The sequence below is a fragment of the Xenopus tropicalis genome, chromosome 1 (genome assembly GCF_000004195.4).
Source record: "Xenopus tropicalis strain Nigerian chromosome 1, UCB_Xtro_10.0, whole genome shotgun sequence".
NCBI classification, from domain to species: Eukaryota; Metazoa; Chordata; class Amphibia; order Anura; family Pipidae; genus Xenopus; species Xenopus tropicalis.
In genome coordinates this window covers 78,351,223-78,366,535 of record NC_030677.2, presented here as the reverse complement: position 1 = coordinate 78,366,535, position 15,313 = coordinate 78,351,223, and the positions used below count along the sequence as shown (strand labels likewise).

Sequence of the window (15,313 nt, the reverse complement as noted above, 5' to 3'; positions counted from 1 at the left end):
TTGGAACCTGGTTCCTCTTTTTCCAGAAGCCCGGAAGAGCGAGCCTGGAACAGGTGGAGCGGCGCGAGGCCATGACAAAGGGGGTGAATAGGAACACAAAGAACATTAGTGTGTAGGATGATGGGAGCTGTAGTTCTAAAAGAGCAAGTGGGAGGAGAAAAGAGGCAGCATAAATAAAAGGAAACAAGAAGAAGTGGGATCACTACCTCGTGGCAGCTGAAGGGAAAGGACAGCGTTCCCGCCCACCTGCCCTGGAGTAAGGGATAAGGGGTAGGCAATAAGAGGATATTGGTTGATTAGTCGCAGCTTTTGGCGTGGTGGGGCTGCCCTAGGGGGAGCCGAAAAGGGGCTAAATAGATTAAGCTACAGGTGCTTTTCTGGTGGGGCAGGCCTGGGGGCTCGGCTTTGGGGGGAAAACAGGCATAGTAGGCACAGGAGGTGGGAAAGTTTGGTTGTGGAGGCCTAGTCACAGGCTTGACTTAAATATTATAATGGTAACAATTGTAATGCAGCCTTCAGCAGCTAAATGTTCGGTAACCTATGTTATGTAATTGGTGTAAAGTGTATTGGAATGAAACAGTGATTACAATTTGTTATGTTATTAATAAAATAAGCTGCGGCCATTCCACCCAGAAAAATGCAAGTCTGTGCTTGGTTTTGCGGGGGGTAAGCTGGGAGGTGGGTTATGGAGAAAGGGACTGCCCATTCTATCTACCCTAACTGCCTTGTCCATATAATGCTCTGTATTACACCCCTTTAGCCTCTGCTAACTATTCCTCACTGCTGCCCAGGTCCTGACTCACCTCCTGTGGATGAATGTTGATTCAACCCCGCCCATCTGTCAAAGACCGTCAACCTGTCCCACATACATATTATCACACATTTTTCACCTTCTTACACACCGGGACACCGGCCCCGGTGGGCCAGACTCGACCCTTGCTGGTGCTTCCCCTGCCCGACTGTTCCTCCCCTGACGCGTTAAAATTTATGCGCGCTCGGGGAGGACGTCGGTGGGGACCCTGCAAGTGGGGGGGCTGTGGGGGGGTGTTAGGGGACGTGGCCAGCGGGGCACCTGCAGGGCCCCAGGGGCGGGAGACCCGGTGGGCCCTGCACCCCCCAGTCCGACCCTGTATGCTTAAGATGACAATAGCCTTGGATATTATGCAGCTTTCACATGTGGCTAATGCTGCTGGGTAGGTGAAAGTGAAAATAATAGGTTGCACAAAAAACATTAACCCCCCCATATGTAATAAAGGCAATAGGTTTGCCCAGGTGCAGTAACTCATTGCAACCAATAAAATGTCTGATTTTAAACAGGTGAAAAGCAACTAAAAAAGTGTTGAAAGGCTAATGTCAGACCAGGCTTATGGTGCATATTTTCGGCGATTCACTAAAGTGCATTAAAACGTGCGCTATTTATAGCATGCGGTAAAATTTTTATCGCACGAACTAATGCGATATTTAGAGCTTCTAAGTGTTTGTGAATCATCGGCCCTATATGCTCCTACCTGTGCCTGCACCGGAGTGAACGGAATACGCACAGGTTCAGGCACATGTAGCTGAAATACAGGTAAAAACGCGCGTCTTTGCATTCTCTCGCATTTTTATGCAGAAAACGGCTACATGGGCCTGCACCCAAGTGTATTCCATTCATTCTGGTGCTGGCACAGCTAGGACGCATATGGCGGTATTTTCGGCAAGCAATTTACGGCTTGCCGAAAATATACGCCATACGCTGTGTGTGTGGTATCAGCCTTGGGCTAATGTCAGACCTGGCGTTTGGGCGATATCTGCCAAAAAATGCAAGGCTTCATATCTTCAGCGGATATCGGCTACATGTGCCTGCACCCGAGTGTATTTCATTCATTCGGGGCAGGCACAGGTAGGAGGCGTATGGTGCTGTTTTCTGCAAGCGATTTTCCAATTGTCGAAAATATATGCCAAACTCCAGGTCTGACATTAGCCTTATCCAGGCAAAAACAGTAGCTAAAGAGATGCACAAAGCAAAATAGAACGGTAAAGGTAAGAAGGCATAAAACACAACACGGAAGGTGTTTTTAATATTCACACAGCAATACTTCGTAAGTAAACACAGCACTTTGGACATATTAGGCTCAGTTGACTGCATGCAAAAATGGGTGCAGTGTTTGCGGATATTGACACTATTCATTAAAGGAAAACTATACCCCCAAATAATGTAGGTCTCTATAAACAATATTACATATTCTGCTTCATCTAAATAAACTATTTTCATAAAAATATACTTTTTTAGTAGTATGTGCCATTGGATAATCCTAAATAGAATATTGTCATGTTAAGAATTAATTGCTGCCTCCTGGGATCATAGGATTCACAATGCACACAAACAAGCCAAGGCACACATACATGCTAGGCCACATCAGCCAATGGACAGAGTTCTCTATTTTGCTTCCACACACTTTCCTGTTACAGTTAGAGCTGCATTATTTCTGGTCATGTGTTTCCTGAGGGAGCACACAGCCCATCACTAAATGGTGGATCAAGGGAAAGGATGTAAAAGGGCAATATTTACTGAGATTTATTCCAGTTTATAGAGATTCTAATACTGTAGGTCACTTAACATAATATAAACTATCTGTTGGTTAAGTATTCAATCTGGGGGTATAGTCTTCCTTCATATGTCCAAGCGGGACCACATCTGCATCTAAAATTATTTTATTTCAGTCTGTAGTTTCTCTTTTAAATGCATGTAGCCTTCAAACATTATCCTATATTGCATCTAGGATGCCTCAGTCAAACCAAACAATTTCCTAGCTGCATTAACTGAAATAAGCAAATACTAATAAGTAGAAGACAATTAAGATGCAAAATGTCTGCAGTAAATAATTAATAAAAGAGGACATTCCAGAATTAGAGGAATTACAAGCTTCTCATGGGGCTAGGAAAAGTCACAAAATGATAAATGAATTTAAGTGAACAGTTTTTTCCTGTGCCAAGGAATATTACAGAACAAGCTATCAGGGGAGCACCATGGAGTGTTGTAATAAACATTTTCTTGCACGTTTTGGCAATTTTCCCTTCATTCAAAGCAAAGCCATTATGTGAAAATGTGATATATAAAAAGAGTAAATATTTTACCACGGACACCAATTAAGTAATTACCTCAAATCTCTTTTCTAGTCACCCCCAATACACTGCTTTGACCTCCTCTCTAGGGTCCAGCCCCATAATTTTGGAGCCTTAAGTGTTTGAGTGATGCTTCCTATCATATACAAATGCAGTCTACTGGGAGTTGTATGGATATATCTCCTCTAAATTAAGCATGAGACGTTGGGCTCAATTCAATTAGAAACAAAAACTTCAAAACGTCCTTCTGCTTTTCGGAACATAAAAAGACATTGGTGTCAATAAGGAAACAGCTGCAGAAAGGCTGATTTAAGTCAAATAATTTCATCACCTGCAAACTTTACGAAATATGAGTATATCAGAGTTATCAAGATGCTGTATTTTATTCTTCTCCATTGCCTTCATGCTCTTTTTTTTAATACTTGTAAAAAGATAAATTGGATTTAAAATTCTCCAAATATGTCTCAAATTATGCTGTACAATAACAGTATATTCAGTGCAGCTCTTCTAGTTGCATTACAACTAGTGTCCTTAGTTTTTCAAGTGATCTGGTAATCGTACTTTACCAACAATGCCAGTCATCTTGCTATTGTCTAATCTAATATACTGAGACTGCTGTGCAGTTTTGGTTTGCCAGCATTATACATACTGCCCTGAATGGGAACTGCCATGTCCTAATCTGTGTGACAAAGTTATAGATGATAGATAGGAAGTCTAAAGGCAATGGCACAAGGGGAGATTTGCCCCCTGCGGTAAAAGTGCACTATCATGAACAACAAATCTCCTCAAAATGTCATCCCATTTGCTGACACTGGAATCAGTGCATGTAAATTACATAACAGCTGCAACAAGAAGGAAAGGTTGAAATTAAGTAAGCTTCACAGAAAGGTCTATTTAAATACAACCATGAACACTTATAATAACACTTCTCTGAGTCCTCTGTTAAATTGCCAAAGGAATTTATTTCATTAATGTGAATAGTTGAAGCCATGTGCAGGCCAGCCAGCAGGTGGCATTAAAACCACCTGAAAGCCTCTATAAGTCAGTGCATTAGCTGAGCTCTATCTCTTTTATCCTGATTAGATCTCAAGACAGACAGATGCCACTGAATTAAATCAGGTGGGCCACCCAACCTTGATAGAGAGTGAGGTAGAAGGAGATTCCTGATTGCCTTACTCCAGTCTGGCCCCAGTCCCAGTGGGAAAAGGTGAAAAACCCAGGTACCAACTTTACAAACCTGAGAAAAAAATCCACATCTCTTAGTTTCAGCGGTTACTTAGACAACACTGACACCTAGAGGCCACCTTCCCTGAAACTGTAGTCCTAGAAATGTGCCCTCAAATGCCTATGAAGCAAATCCCTGATTCTAACTGTGCTTCCAGACAGGGGCAAAACTAGGGGTAGGCAGAAGAGGCACTTGCCTAGGGCGCAACAGTGAAGGGGTGCTTGGCAGGTACCTCTGTTGCCACTCCTAGTCCGGGATCTCTTTCCCCGACTCTTCATTTCCTGAAACTCCCTCCCTGCAAAGCATCTGCACTCCATCCACTACCACAGCGTTTTTCAACCACTGTTCCGCGGCACACTAGTGTGCCGCGAGATGTTGCCTGGTGTGCCGTAGGCAGGGCACCAATGTACTAGGGGGGCACTGCTCTTGGCACCAATGTACTAGGGGGGCACTGCTGCTGGGCACCAATGTACTAGGGGGGCACTGCTCTTGGCACCAATGTACTAGGGGGCACTGCTGCTGGGCACCAATGTACTAGGGGGGCACTGCTGCTGGGCACCAATGTACTAGGGGGGCACTGCTCTTGGCACCAATGTACTAGGGGGCACTGCTGCTGGGCACCAATGTACTAGGGGGGCACTGCTGCTGGGCACCAATGTACTAGGGGGGCACTGCTCTTGGCACCAATGTACTAGGGGGCACTGCTGCTGGGCACCAATGTACTAGGGGGGCACTGCTGCTGGGCACAGAGTTAAATTTTTTAACATTTTCTAATGGTGGTGTGCCTCGTGATTTTTTTCATGAAACAAGTGTGCCTTTGCCCAAAAAAGGTTGAAAAACACTGCACTACCATACCCCCTAACTGTCCCGCTTTTCGCGGGACAGTCCCGGTTTTTACAGCACGGCCCGCTGTCCCGGATTGTTCAATGAATGTCCCGCATTACGGAAATGCAGAACATTCATTAAACTATCCAGGCCAGCGGGGTGCGCTGGCTGCAGCGGAGCGCTCCGGCAGGGCCGGAACTAGGGGTAGGCAGAAGAGGCAGCTGCCTAGGGCGCAACGATTGGGGGGCGCCAGGCAGCCTCTCCTGCCTACCCCCAAGTCCGCTCACTTAAGTCATTGCCCCCACCTCTTGTCCTTTCGCGGTGGGAGCAATGATCCATCGAATCGCAACGCGGGCTTTGCATTGCGATTCGAATGAGGAAGGTGCAGGGGCGAGTTGGCCGACCGGGTTGCCTAGGGCGCCCGGTTGGCTTGGCCCGCCCCTGCGCTCCGGCCCCGTCTCTTCTTGGGCTCCTGCTCCTTATTCGGCTCCACGTACGGCGGCGACAGGTCCTTTTATAAGGTTGCGCCTGTGCGTACGTGTGACGTCACACGTACGCACGGGCGCAACCTTATAAAAGGTCCTGTCGCCGCCGTACGAGGAGCCGAATAAGGAGCAGGAGCCGCAAGAAGTCTATGGGGGCCGCTATGTATGGGGGCATTTTCTATTGGAGGTACTCACTATGGGGGCAATTGGGGGGCTCTGTGTATGGGGGGCATTGTATGGGGGGACACTGTGTAAGGAGGGCTACTGTGTATGGGGGGGCACTGTGTAAGGAGGGCTACTGTGTATGGGGGGGCACTGTGTATGGGGGGGCTCTGTGTAAGGAGGGCTACTGTGTATGGGGGGCACTGTGTATGGGGGGGCTCTGTGTATGGGGGGCCTCTGTGTATGGGGGGCCTCTGTGTATGGGGGGCCTCTGTGTATGGGGGGGCTCTGTGTATGGGGGGCTCTGTGTAAAGAGGGCTACTGTGTATGGGGGGACACTGTGTAAGGAGGGCTACTGTGTATGGGGAGGCACTGTGTATGGAGGGCTACTGTGTATGGAGGGCTACTTTGTATGGGGGGGCACTGTGTAAGGAGGGCTACTGTGTATGGGGGGGCACTGTGTAAGGAGGGCTACTGTGTATGGGGGGCACTGTGTATGGAGGGCTACTGTGTATGGGGAGGCACTGTGTATGGAGGGCTACTGTGTATGGGGGGACACTGTGTATGGGGAGGCACTGTGTATGGAGGGCTACTGTGTATGGAGGGCTACTGTGTATGGGGGGGCACTGTGTAAGGAGGGCTACTGTGTATGGGGGGCACTGTCTATGGGGGGCACTGTCTATGGGGGTGCTGTCTATTGGGCCATCGTGGGCACTATTTTAACTATTTTAAAAATGGGGTGTGGCAATTGGGGCATGGCCACAAAGTGGGCGTGGTCAAAAAATTTTGCCCCTCTTTTCATTTTTCAAATGTTGGGAGGTATGTCCACTACCGCCATCCTTGCATGTGCGTGCATTGCGTGCAGCGCTCCCTCCACTACCGGCGTCCCTGCGTGTGTGTGCTTGTGTGCACACGCGGGGGATGTTGGGGGCAGCGCTGGGGGTGAGGTGGCCTAAGACGCCTGGCCGATTTGGCCCGCCTCTGCTTCCATAACTTATTGGATGTAGTTCACCTTATAAGGTTTTTGATGCAAAGTAGGACTAAAATAGTAAGGTTAATAGATCATTTGAAAATTTGGGATGCTCATAGAAAATCCAGATAGAAGGGCAGTTCTAGTTGCAATCAATACAGCTCAGCAATTTCCATGAACATGTACAGGATCCAATATTCAAAAACCATTTATCCAGAGAGCTCCGAATTATGGTCTCCAATTCTTACATTAGCTTGTAATTGCTCTAAACTAAGCTACATTAATTGCCCTATCCTTCCCAGTGTTTATTATTTTAAATGCTTTATTAGAAAATTCCTTGTAAAAACGTTGCATCCAGTCATTTCAAATACAGCGATACGGTGATCCAGAAGATGCCTTCCTCCTGTATAGGAAGGAATCGGGCTAGAAGGAGATGCCGATCGTCGCATAGTGGATTGTGCATCTTCTGGATTGCCGTATCGCCGTATTTGAAATGACCAGATGCAACGTTTTTACAAGGAATTTTCTAATAAAGCATTTAAAATAATAAACGCTGGGAAGGATAGGGCAATTATTGGAGCAGGGTAGAATAGATTTTTTTACTTAAAAAATTTTAGTGTTACTTTTCCTTTAATGATTTGTTTAAGTTAACATAATGGTGGCCATCTAAAGCCCTCGCCATCATTGTCATAGTGACATAGTAGACATAGTAAGGTCTCATACTCATGAGCATTTGCTTTGGCGCTTCCCTGCGTTGCATTCTCCTGCGTTCCACCACAGGTAAGCACAGATACAAAGGCATCCTATTCCTCCTAATGCGCCCATACACCTCACACAGGTGTATGTAAGCTCCAAATGCAGGTGGAACACAGCATCCCAACTGCGCTTATTGCTTATTCCAGTAATGTCATTATGTTTGTCAATAATTGATAAAACAAAGTAACAGATTACCCTAGCATATTTTACTATGGCACTTTATGAATAAATAATTTAGTAGTCTTAATGAGAGTCATTTTATAATACCTTGAGGTACGTTCCTTTTATATATCTCTCACATGAAAGTAACCTATAAAGATAGGATTCAGTTTTCTACATACTCTTAACCAGAACTGATTTTCAGTTCATTACAGGTCACAGAGCAACTACAATTCTGCTTGTTATTAAATTTCATGAAAGTAACATGCATTATATAATACAACCTACTGTTTTGCATCATACTTAAGTGGCCTTTCTTGTGGACATCTTTCATTTTACTTGGTTGCCAAATGAGCAAATCTCTGCACCAATCTCCCCACCTGCACACTGGCTTACATCCGGCAGATTTAGTTGTTAGCCTTAGAGTCAATGATTGGTCAGACTGCAGGAGTGGGCTTATACAGGCTTTGCCTGATGGATTTTTAATACCGACTTATATTGGTCTGGCAGGAAGTCCCAAGCAGCTCATACAGTGATAAGTTGCCAACTAGGTCTGGAGGGGCAAAGGTTAGGTTTAACATACAGAAGTATGGGATCCCTATTCGGAAACCTGTTATCCAGAATGTTCCAAATTACAGAAAGGCCATCTTCCATAGACTCCATTATAAGCAAATAATTCTAGTTTTTAAAAATAATTTCCCTTTTCTCTGTAATAATAAAACAGTACCTTGTACTTGATCCCAACTAAGATGTAATAAATCCTTATTGGAGGCAAAACAAGCCTATTGGGTTTGTTCAATATTGAAATGTTTTTTAGACTTTAGTTACGGAGATATAATTATGGAAAGATCCCTTATCCGGAAAACCTTGGATCTCAAACATTCTGGATAACCTGTCCCATGCCTGTATATAAAAAGTACAGCACTTCTCAAACAGAGCTTTTGCTTAAAATGTTGGAAATTTGTGAACACTTTTATTTTTGAAAAATTCCTGTCAGTGCGGTACTTTTTCTCTTTTTAATTTTCTTTACCTGCACCTGGGACATTTGGCCCTACAGTTAAGGGTAGTGCTCTTTTTTGATCTTTTATATATATATGTAACATAGCTGTCCAGCCTATACCCCCCAGCTGTTCAAATCCCAAAAAGATACTTCACGATGGTACTTATTTGGGTGGTGCCATCCATAACTAGGCAGGACGGGGGATCTAACTATAACATAATGTAATGTGCATTGGGTGCTACATTTGCAGCTTGTAGTCATACATCTGTCTACCTCCCTATGACACCCCTATAGGATATAACTTTCAGTAATGGTAATGCTTGAATCTGTATTACAGAAATTGGTGCGCATATGTCCATACAAGGCTCCTGCCAACTGCAGTAATAGATACCATGGAAACGTACGTGGCTTCTGATACAGGACCATGCTCATGGAACACTGGATCTTGCTCAGGAAGGTGTGTATTCTAATGACAATGACCATCATCCCTATTCACTATGCTATTCTATAGTATATCTGTAACTAATGTAAATTGCTTGACTGTGAATGGTTAGGCTTAGTGTAGAAACACTCAAGTGTTAAGAAACACGCTGTGGGTTGACAGATGACATCTGCATCCGAGTTCTGGGAAGACCCAGGAAAGAAAAATATGTAATTATTGTGCTGAAAAGGAAATTCTACGGACCATTAATAAGGAGGGAAGGAAACCACTTAACAAGTGCCTCAGTTTTTAAATGTTTTACATATAGATTAATGAACATGTTATGATCTGACAGATCATTCTCTCTAGTAGAATACACAGCATGTACAAGTAAATTAGAATTCAATGTTGCATTTCTTTTGATCAGCTTCGGAAAGGGTACCCTTTGCAGCCTAATACTGCTTTAAATAATGAACTGAAAACCTGCAGTTACAGTATACTGTGCATTTTTCACTTTAACAAAGAAAGCTAAAAACACTTCACACCCTTACTTTTACACCTGCTTGAAGACAAAATATTGTAGATTTTACCGTATTACATGTTCACATGTTATTGTGGAGTAATATTTTCATTTCAAGAGCCCCGTGCATTTAGCAGTTGCACCTAGAAAAAATGGTTATTCGTATTAATATTAAAATATTACAGATTTATGCAAAAGAAAATCTGCATAATAGTAAGAGTAAGGTGAAATAGGGAGGGCCTAGGGGGCCTTTTTCTTTCACATCAGGACTGCCCAACTTTGGGTAGCAGGCTGGATGTGGCCCTCCAAAGAATTTTTAATGGCCCTTAGTCTGCTTGAAGGCTCCATAGACTTTGCTGTATGACACGGTCCGCTAAATGTAATAAATTGGACACTTTTTTACATAATATTCTGTATAGTAAAAAGAGAAATGGAACCCATGCCTTAATAAAGCTTACTTATAAACTATAGTGGTCTAGGATCTATAATCTGGAATGCTTGGGACTTTGGGTTTCCTGGATAAGGGATCATACTGCAATATGGATCACCTTTTCTTAACTCTGCAAAACAAAATTAAACATGCTTAAAAAGAACTCTATGGGAAATAGCCTTCCTGTAATTCTGGATAATGGGTTTCCAGATAAGGGATCCCATACTTGTAGTTGGTGCATAGTTACAGTTTAATTCTCCTTGCCTATAGGAATCGTTTAATCTCACAGCCAATCTACAGAATGAGTCACAAAATAGTTACATCTTTGGAGTGGAAATGCTGCCCTGGCTACAGAGGGGAACAGTGTCAGCTCACAGGTCTGTGTCTCTTTTACTGATTTACAGAAAGCAGTCTTTTAACTTCAATCTTGTAACTGTATGAAAGACAGCAGATAATTCTTTTTACACAGTTTGTGCATGGGTCTTTTTCCCTAATTCTGTCAAAAGATATAGGAAAAATATATTCCTGTGTAATTGTGTGTATGTGTAAGTACATGTAAGTGTACTGTGCGTGTGTAAGTATGAGTACGCCCCTGTATATACAAATTAACCAGCAGCCTGGAAATGGGAAACAATTTTGTAATGACATGCAACATCAAATCCAACAGTCACTGTTTTCACCCAAAATATGTTTTTGCCAGGTGATGTTTACATAAACACTGTTCAGAATTGTGTGCTGGAACATTAACCAGCACAACGATGTCCTTTATTCATTCACAATTGTATTGAGCTACTGTACGTTCAAATGAAAACCTTTACAGTACAATACTCATAATGACCACCAGATGGCAGATGCAATGCAAACATTTCTATAGGAATGCAGTGCTGTTTTAAAACCTAAAGATAGCATATAATTTATTCACAGCAATCCTGCCTTCAATGCTTTGGCCCTTAAGCATTTATATCGTCATGTAACTCCTCAGTGACTTCTAATTTCCTTATAAGTAACAGTAGGAGGGGTATTATCCACTATATAATGTTCTTTTGTCAGGCCTGTGGTCTTATTGTGAAGCACTAAAGTATCGGGCATACAAGGTCAGATATACTGATATTAAATGCCCATGATTTTAAATTACTTTAACATTACAAAAACATTCAATTTAATTTTTGTATTCCTTAAATTGATTTTCTTAATAATTCCTATTAAAAAATGTCTTTATTAATAAAAAAAAAGGTTTATAGATATAGATACAGTAGATATACAGGCAGAAAGACAGATATAGACACTTTTAATGAATGAGTATCCATTCACCTCTATATAAACATTATAGGGGTTATTTATGAAACAGAACACAGTGTGCAAAGTGCAAAAAAAAGGCTGCAATGTGAAGGAGTGGCAGAAGGCGGTAAAGACAGGGCTGGCCTGTGCCCTGCCTGCCACGGTGCAAGTGCTTGTTAAGTGAGTACTAAGGAGGTGCACTCTTGTGCTCCCTGGATCAGTCAGTTAACACTTATATTAATTGCTAAGGGCTGTAGTATGCAGACTGCGGAGAAATGTATCAAGTAAAGATGGTCATAAAAAGGAAGATCTGGGCTCCATTTGGCCACCCATATGCTGGACCAAATCAGGCTGATCTGAACTTTGGCCCTAGGGAACACCTGCCTTATATATGAAGTAAGTTCAGGGCTTTTCCCCCATAAGATTTACTTCTTATTTTTTCCTCTGATGTTCAATAGTTTGTTTGTCTGACTGATGCACAAGATAGGGACATCCAAAGGGACGCCACGTACCATCCAATGACTACTCCTTGCCAATTAAACACTGCAAAATACAGCTGCAGCTCCTTGTGCCCTATGGCTGATGCCACACATGGCGTAGGGCTGATTTTTTCGGCAAGCGGAAAAACGCTTGCCGAAAATTCAGCCCTACGCCTGCTACTTGTGCCTGCACCTGAATGAATGAGATACGCTCGGGCACATGTAGCCGATATACGCATGAAAACGCGTGAGAATGCAAAGTCTCGCGTTTTCATGCGTATATCGGCTACATGTGCCTGCACCCAAGCGTATTCCATTCATTCGGGTGCAGGCACAAGTAGCAGGCGTAGGGCTGAATTTTCAGTAAGCGTTTTTCCGCTTGCCGAAAAAATCAGCCCTACGCCATGTGTGGCATCAGCCTATTCTTAGAAACCGCAGAGCAGGGTGCAAAGGGGGTGATTGCAATAAAAATCACAAGCGGCGTGTAAAATGATGATTTTGTGAATGTTTAGCGCTGCTTGCAGTGTTATGCTGTTCACTAAACATTAATTACATTGTGAATGTACAATACCTGCTTGAAGATGGCATAAATCTAAATACAAAACTAGGTTAAGAAGTTTTATTACATACACTGTGCAGTTACGCAAACTAAAAACATGCAGAGGGTTCGCAAATGGTATTTTTCTGCAATGCAAAATTTGTCCCACTGCTACCATTTTTTTCCATTACTGACATATATTACATTTCCCCATAAGATTAGAGGAAAGGGACAAAGCTTTTACTACCCACTGCAGACTTTTGAGAAAATTTAATAAAATGACAAATGTGTGCTTAGTTCTAGTAATTTATAGTACATCAGGTGTAACTTTCAGGTGACCAATAAATGCCTCCAGCTGATACAGCTAGATCCGTAGCAAACTTCATACCATTTATTAAATTACCGTTAGCATGTTGGATATCAGTTGTTTTATACCCTGTCAATATTTGTCAGAATGCACCATGAGAGCTTGTTCATTTACAAACATGTTAGACATTTTAAGTAGAACATCTGTAAATAAGCACCGCAAAAGGTTCTCCACATACGTTTGCTTTATGTCTAATTAGATTACAAGCCTGTGTTTTTAATAGCAGTCTGCTCCTGTAATCATGTATTTGCCATGCAGCATAAACTTTTATATGTATCTGTCACACTTTAACAAATAACACTAATAATAATTATCCTAAACAAAATAGACTAATTCATAACGTAACATTTTATTCATATAAATTATTTTTTGGCTTATTTTGGCCTTGAAGCACCTTATTTATTGTTGGACCATTTATTAAACAAATAATTTATATTCCCACATAAATGTGTGCTTGTTTGTATAAAAAAGTATTTAAATGTATAATGTTTTTCATTTCAGTATAAGTAAAATACCCAACATGCCCCATAAATTCAATAAAGAAGTTCATTAAAGTTCATTTTCCAGTAATAGTGATATATCACATCTCGTTTTAATAGAGAATAGCACAGTAATTTAGACTTAATTATTAATATTCATGAAAAGAATTCAATATTATGTTTCCAGAACTAATTTTTCAGAAATGATGATTAAATTATAGCAAAGCAAGTGATTGCCTCCTTAATGATATGTGAGATGTTAAAGTAAGAGTGAACACCTGGTAATACTGACACTTTTGGACCGGCTACTGCTTCTGTTTGCTGGGAAAGTCAGATTGCCCTTGAAATATAACATATGGTATCAGCACAGAGTCTGTATAAATAAATGAATGAGAGCTAGAAATACTATTAGCCAGCTTGCTAGCGCATTTAATCATTAGAGATAGGATGCCTGATTAAAATTTAAAAGAACCGAGATGGCTTCCCTGTTAAATCCAGGATAATGAAACATACGAATCTGTCCTATACGTAAATGTGATTTGTAATTGAATTTTTCACTTGACAATTTAGAATCAGTTACTATATAGTCTCTATTAATAAAACAAAAAAGAGCCATCCATGGAGAACCAGAAATCTCTTTGTCCTAAGAATAAATTATTTTTTAGGTTTCTTTATTTTTCTTCAATGTGACCACCAGAGGTCCTTCTAGTGTAAAACTGGATCATCGTGTTAACCAAATATAGTATAAATTGTTTTGTATTAAATCATATGTGCTCATAATATAGTGTTCATTAACACAATAGAGCTCATTTATGACACAAGTGCAGTGTGCAAAGTGCAATTTTGGACACAATTTGCCCAGAATATAGCGTTTCCATACAATTTCAGCATAATTACCAGTTCACAGGAAGCTGCGTCTGACACAATAGTGCCCAATGTTTCAAAATGCAAACATGTTTTAAAGAATTATATGAACTAAACATTTTTAGATACTATGTAATTTATCCCTGTCAAAATGATGTCTGTCCATGACTCTTTAGAAGCAAAACTATTGATACAGCCTGTAATGAGAACCATTATATTACTGCCCCCTTAGGGTAATGGTAGCTCTGGGGTTGCCCTGTGTCAGTAGGTGCACTTGCACACAATTCACTGGCAGTGAATTGAAGGGTCTATATGCTTTTGCTTTAAATGCTAGTAAGTGAACTATTAAAGAATCTCACCAAAGTTGAATATATACTGTATATCAGTAAATATTGCCCTTTTACATCTTTTCCCTTGATCCACCATTTAGGGGCTGATTTACTAAGACACGAATTCCAACCGAATTGGAAAAACTCCGATTGGAAAACGAACATTTTGCGACTTTTTCGTATTTTTTGCGATTTTTTCGGCGACTTTACGACTTTTCGGAAATTATCGCGACTTTTTCGTTACCAATACAATTTGCGCAAAAAAACGCGAGTTTTTCGTAGCCATTCCAAAAGTTGCGCAAAATCTTGCGATTTTTTCGTAGCGGTAAAACTTGCGCGAAAAGTCGCGCCTTTTTCATAGCGTTAAAACTTAAAAGGCGCGATGTTTCGCGCAAGTTTTAACACTACGAAAAAATTGTGACTTTTCGCGCAAGTTTTAACGCTACGAAAAATCGCAAGATTTTGCGCAACTTTCGAAATGGCTACGAAAACTCGCGTTTTTTCGCACAAATCGTATTGGTAACGAAAAAGTCGCGATAATTTCCGAAAAGTCGTAAAGTCGCCGAAAAAAACGCAATCGGACGCATTCGGCCCGTTCGTGGGTTAGTAAATGTGCCCCTTAGTGATGAGCTGTGTGCTCCCTTAATTCTTAAAATGGCAGTTTTCTATTTAGGAGTACCCAATAACACATACTACTAAAAAAGTATATTTTTATGAAAATGGTTTATTTAGATAAAGCAGAATATGTAATATTGATTACGCAATATATTTTTATAGAGCCCTACATTATTTGGGGGTATAGTTTTCCTTTAATGAATAGTGTCAATATCCGCAAACACTGCACCCATTTTTGCATGCAGCCAACTGAGCCTAATATGTCTAAACTGCTGTCTTTACTTACAAAGTATTGCTGTGTGAATA

The 15,313-nt window shown here is 41.6% G+C and overlaps 1 protein-coding gene across 1 annotated transcript in view; it reads left to right on the top strand.

Moving 5' to 3' along the window:
- mmrn1 (multimerin 1) overlaps positions 1-15,313 on the top strand; it is a 52,618-nt gene that overhangs the window by 24,330 nt on the left and 12,975 nt on the right. Inside the window, exons 2-3 of the mRNA XM_018096300.2 lie at positions 9,025-9,144; positions 10,329-10,435. Coding sequence (XP_017951789.2) covers positions 9,025-9,144; positions 10,329-10,435 — 227 coding nt within the window. The remainder of the gene's footprint in view (positions 1-9,024; positions 9,145-10,328; positions 10,436-15,313) is intronic.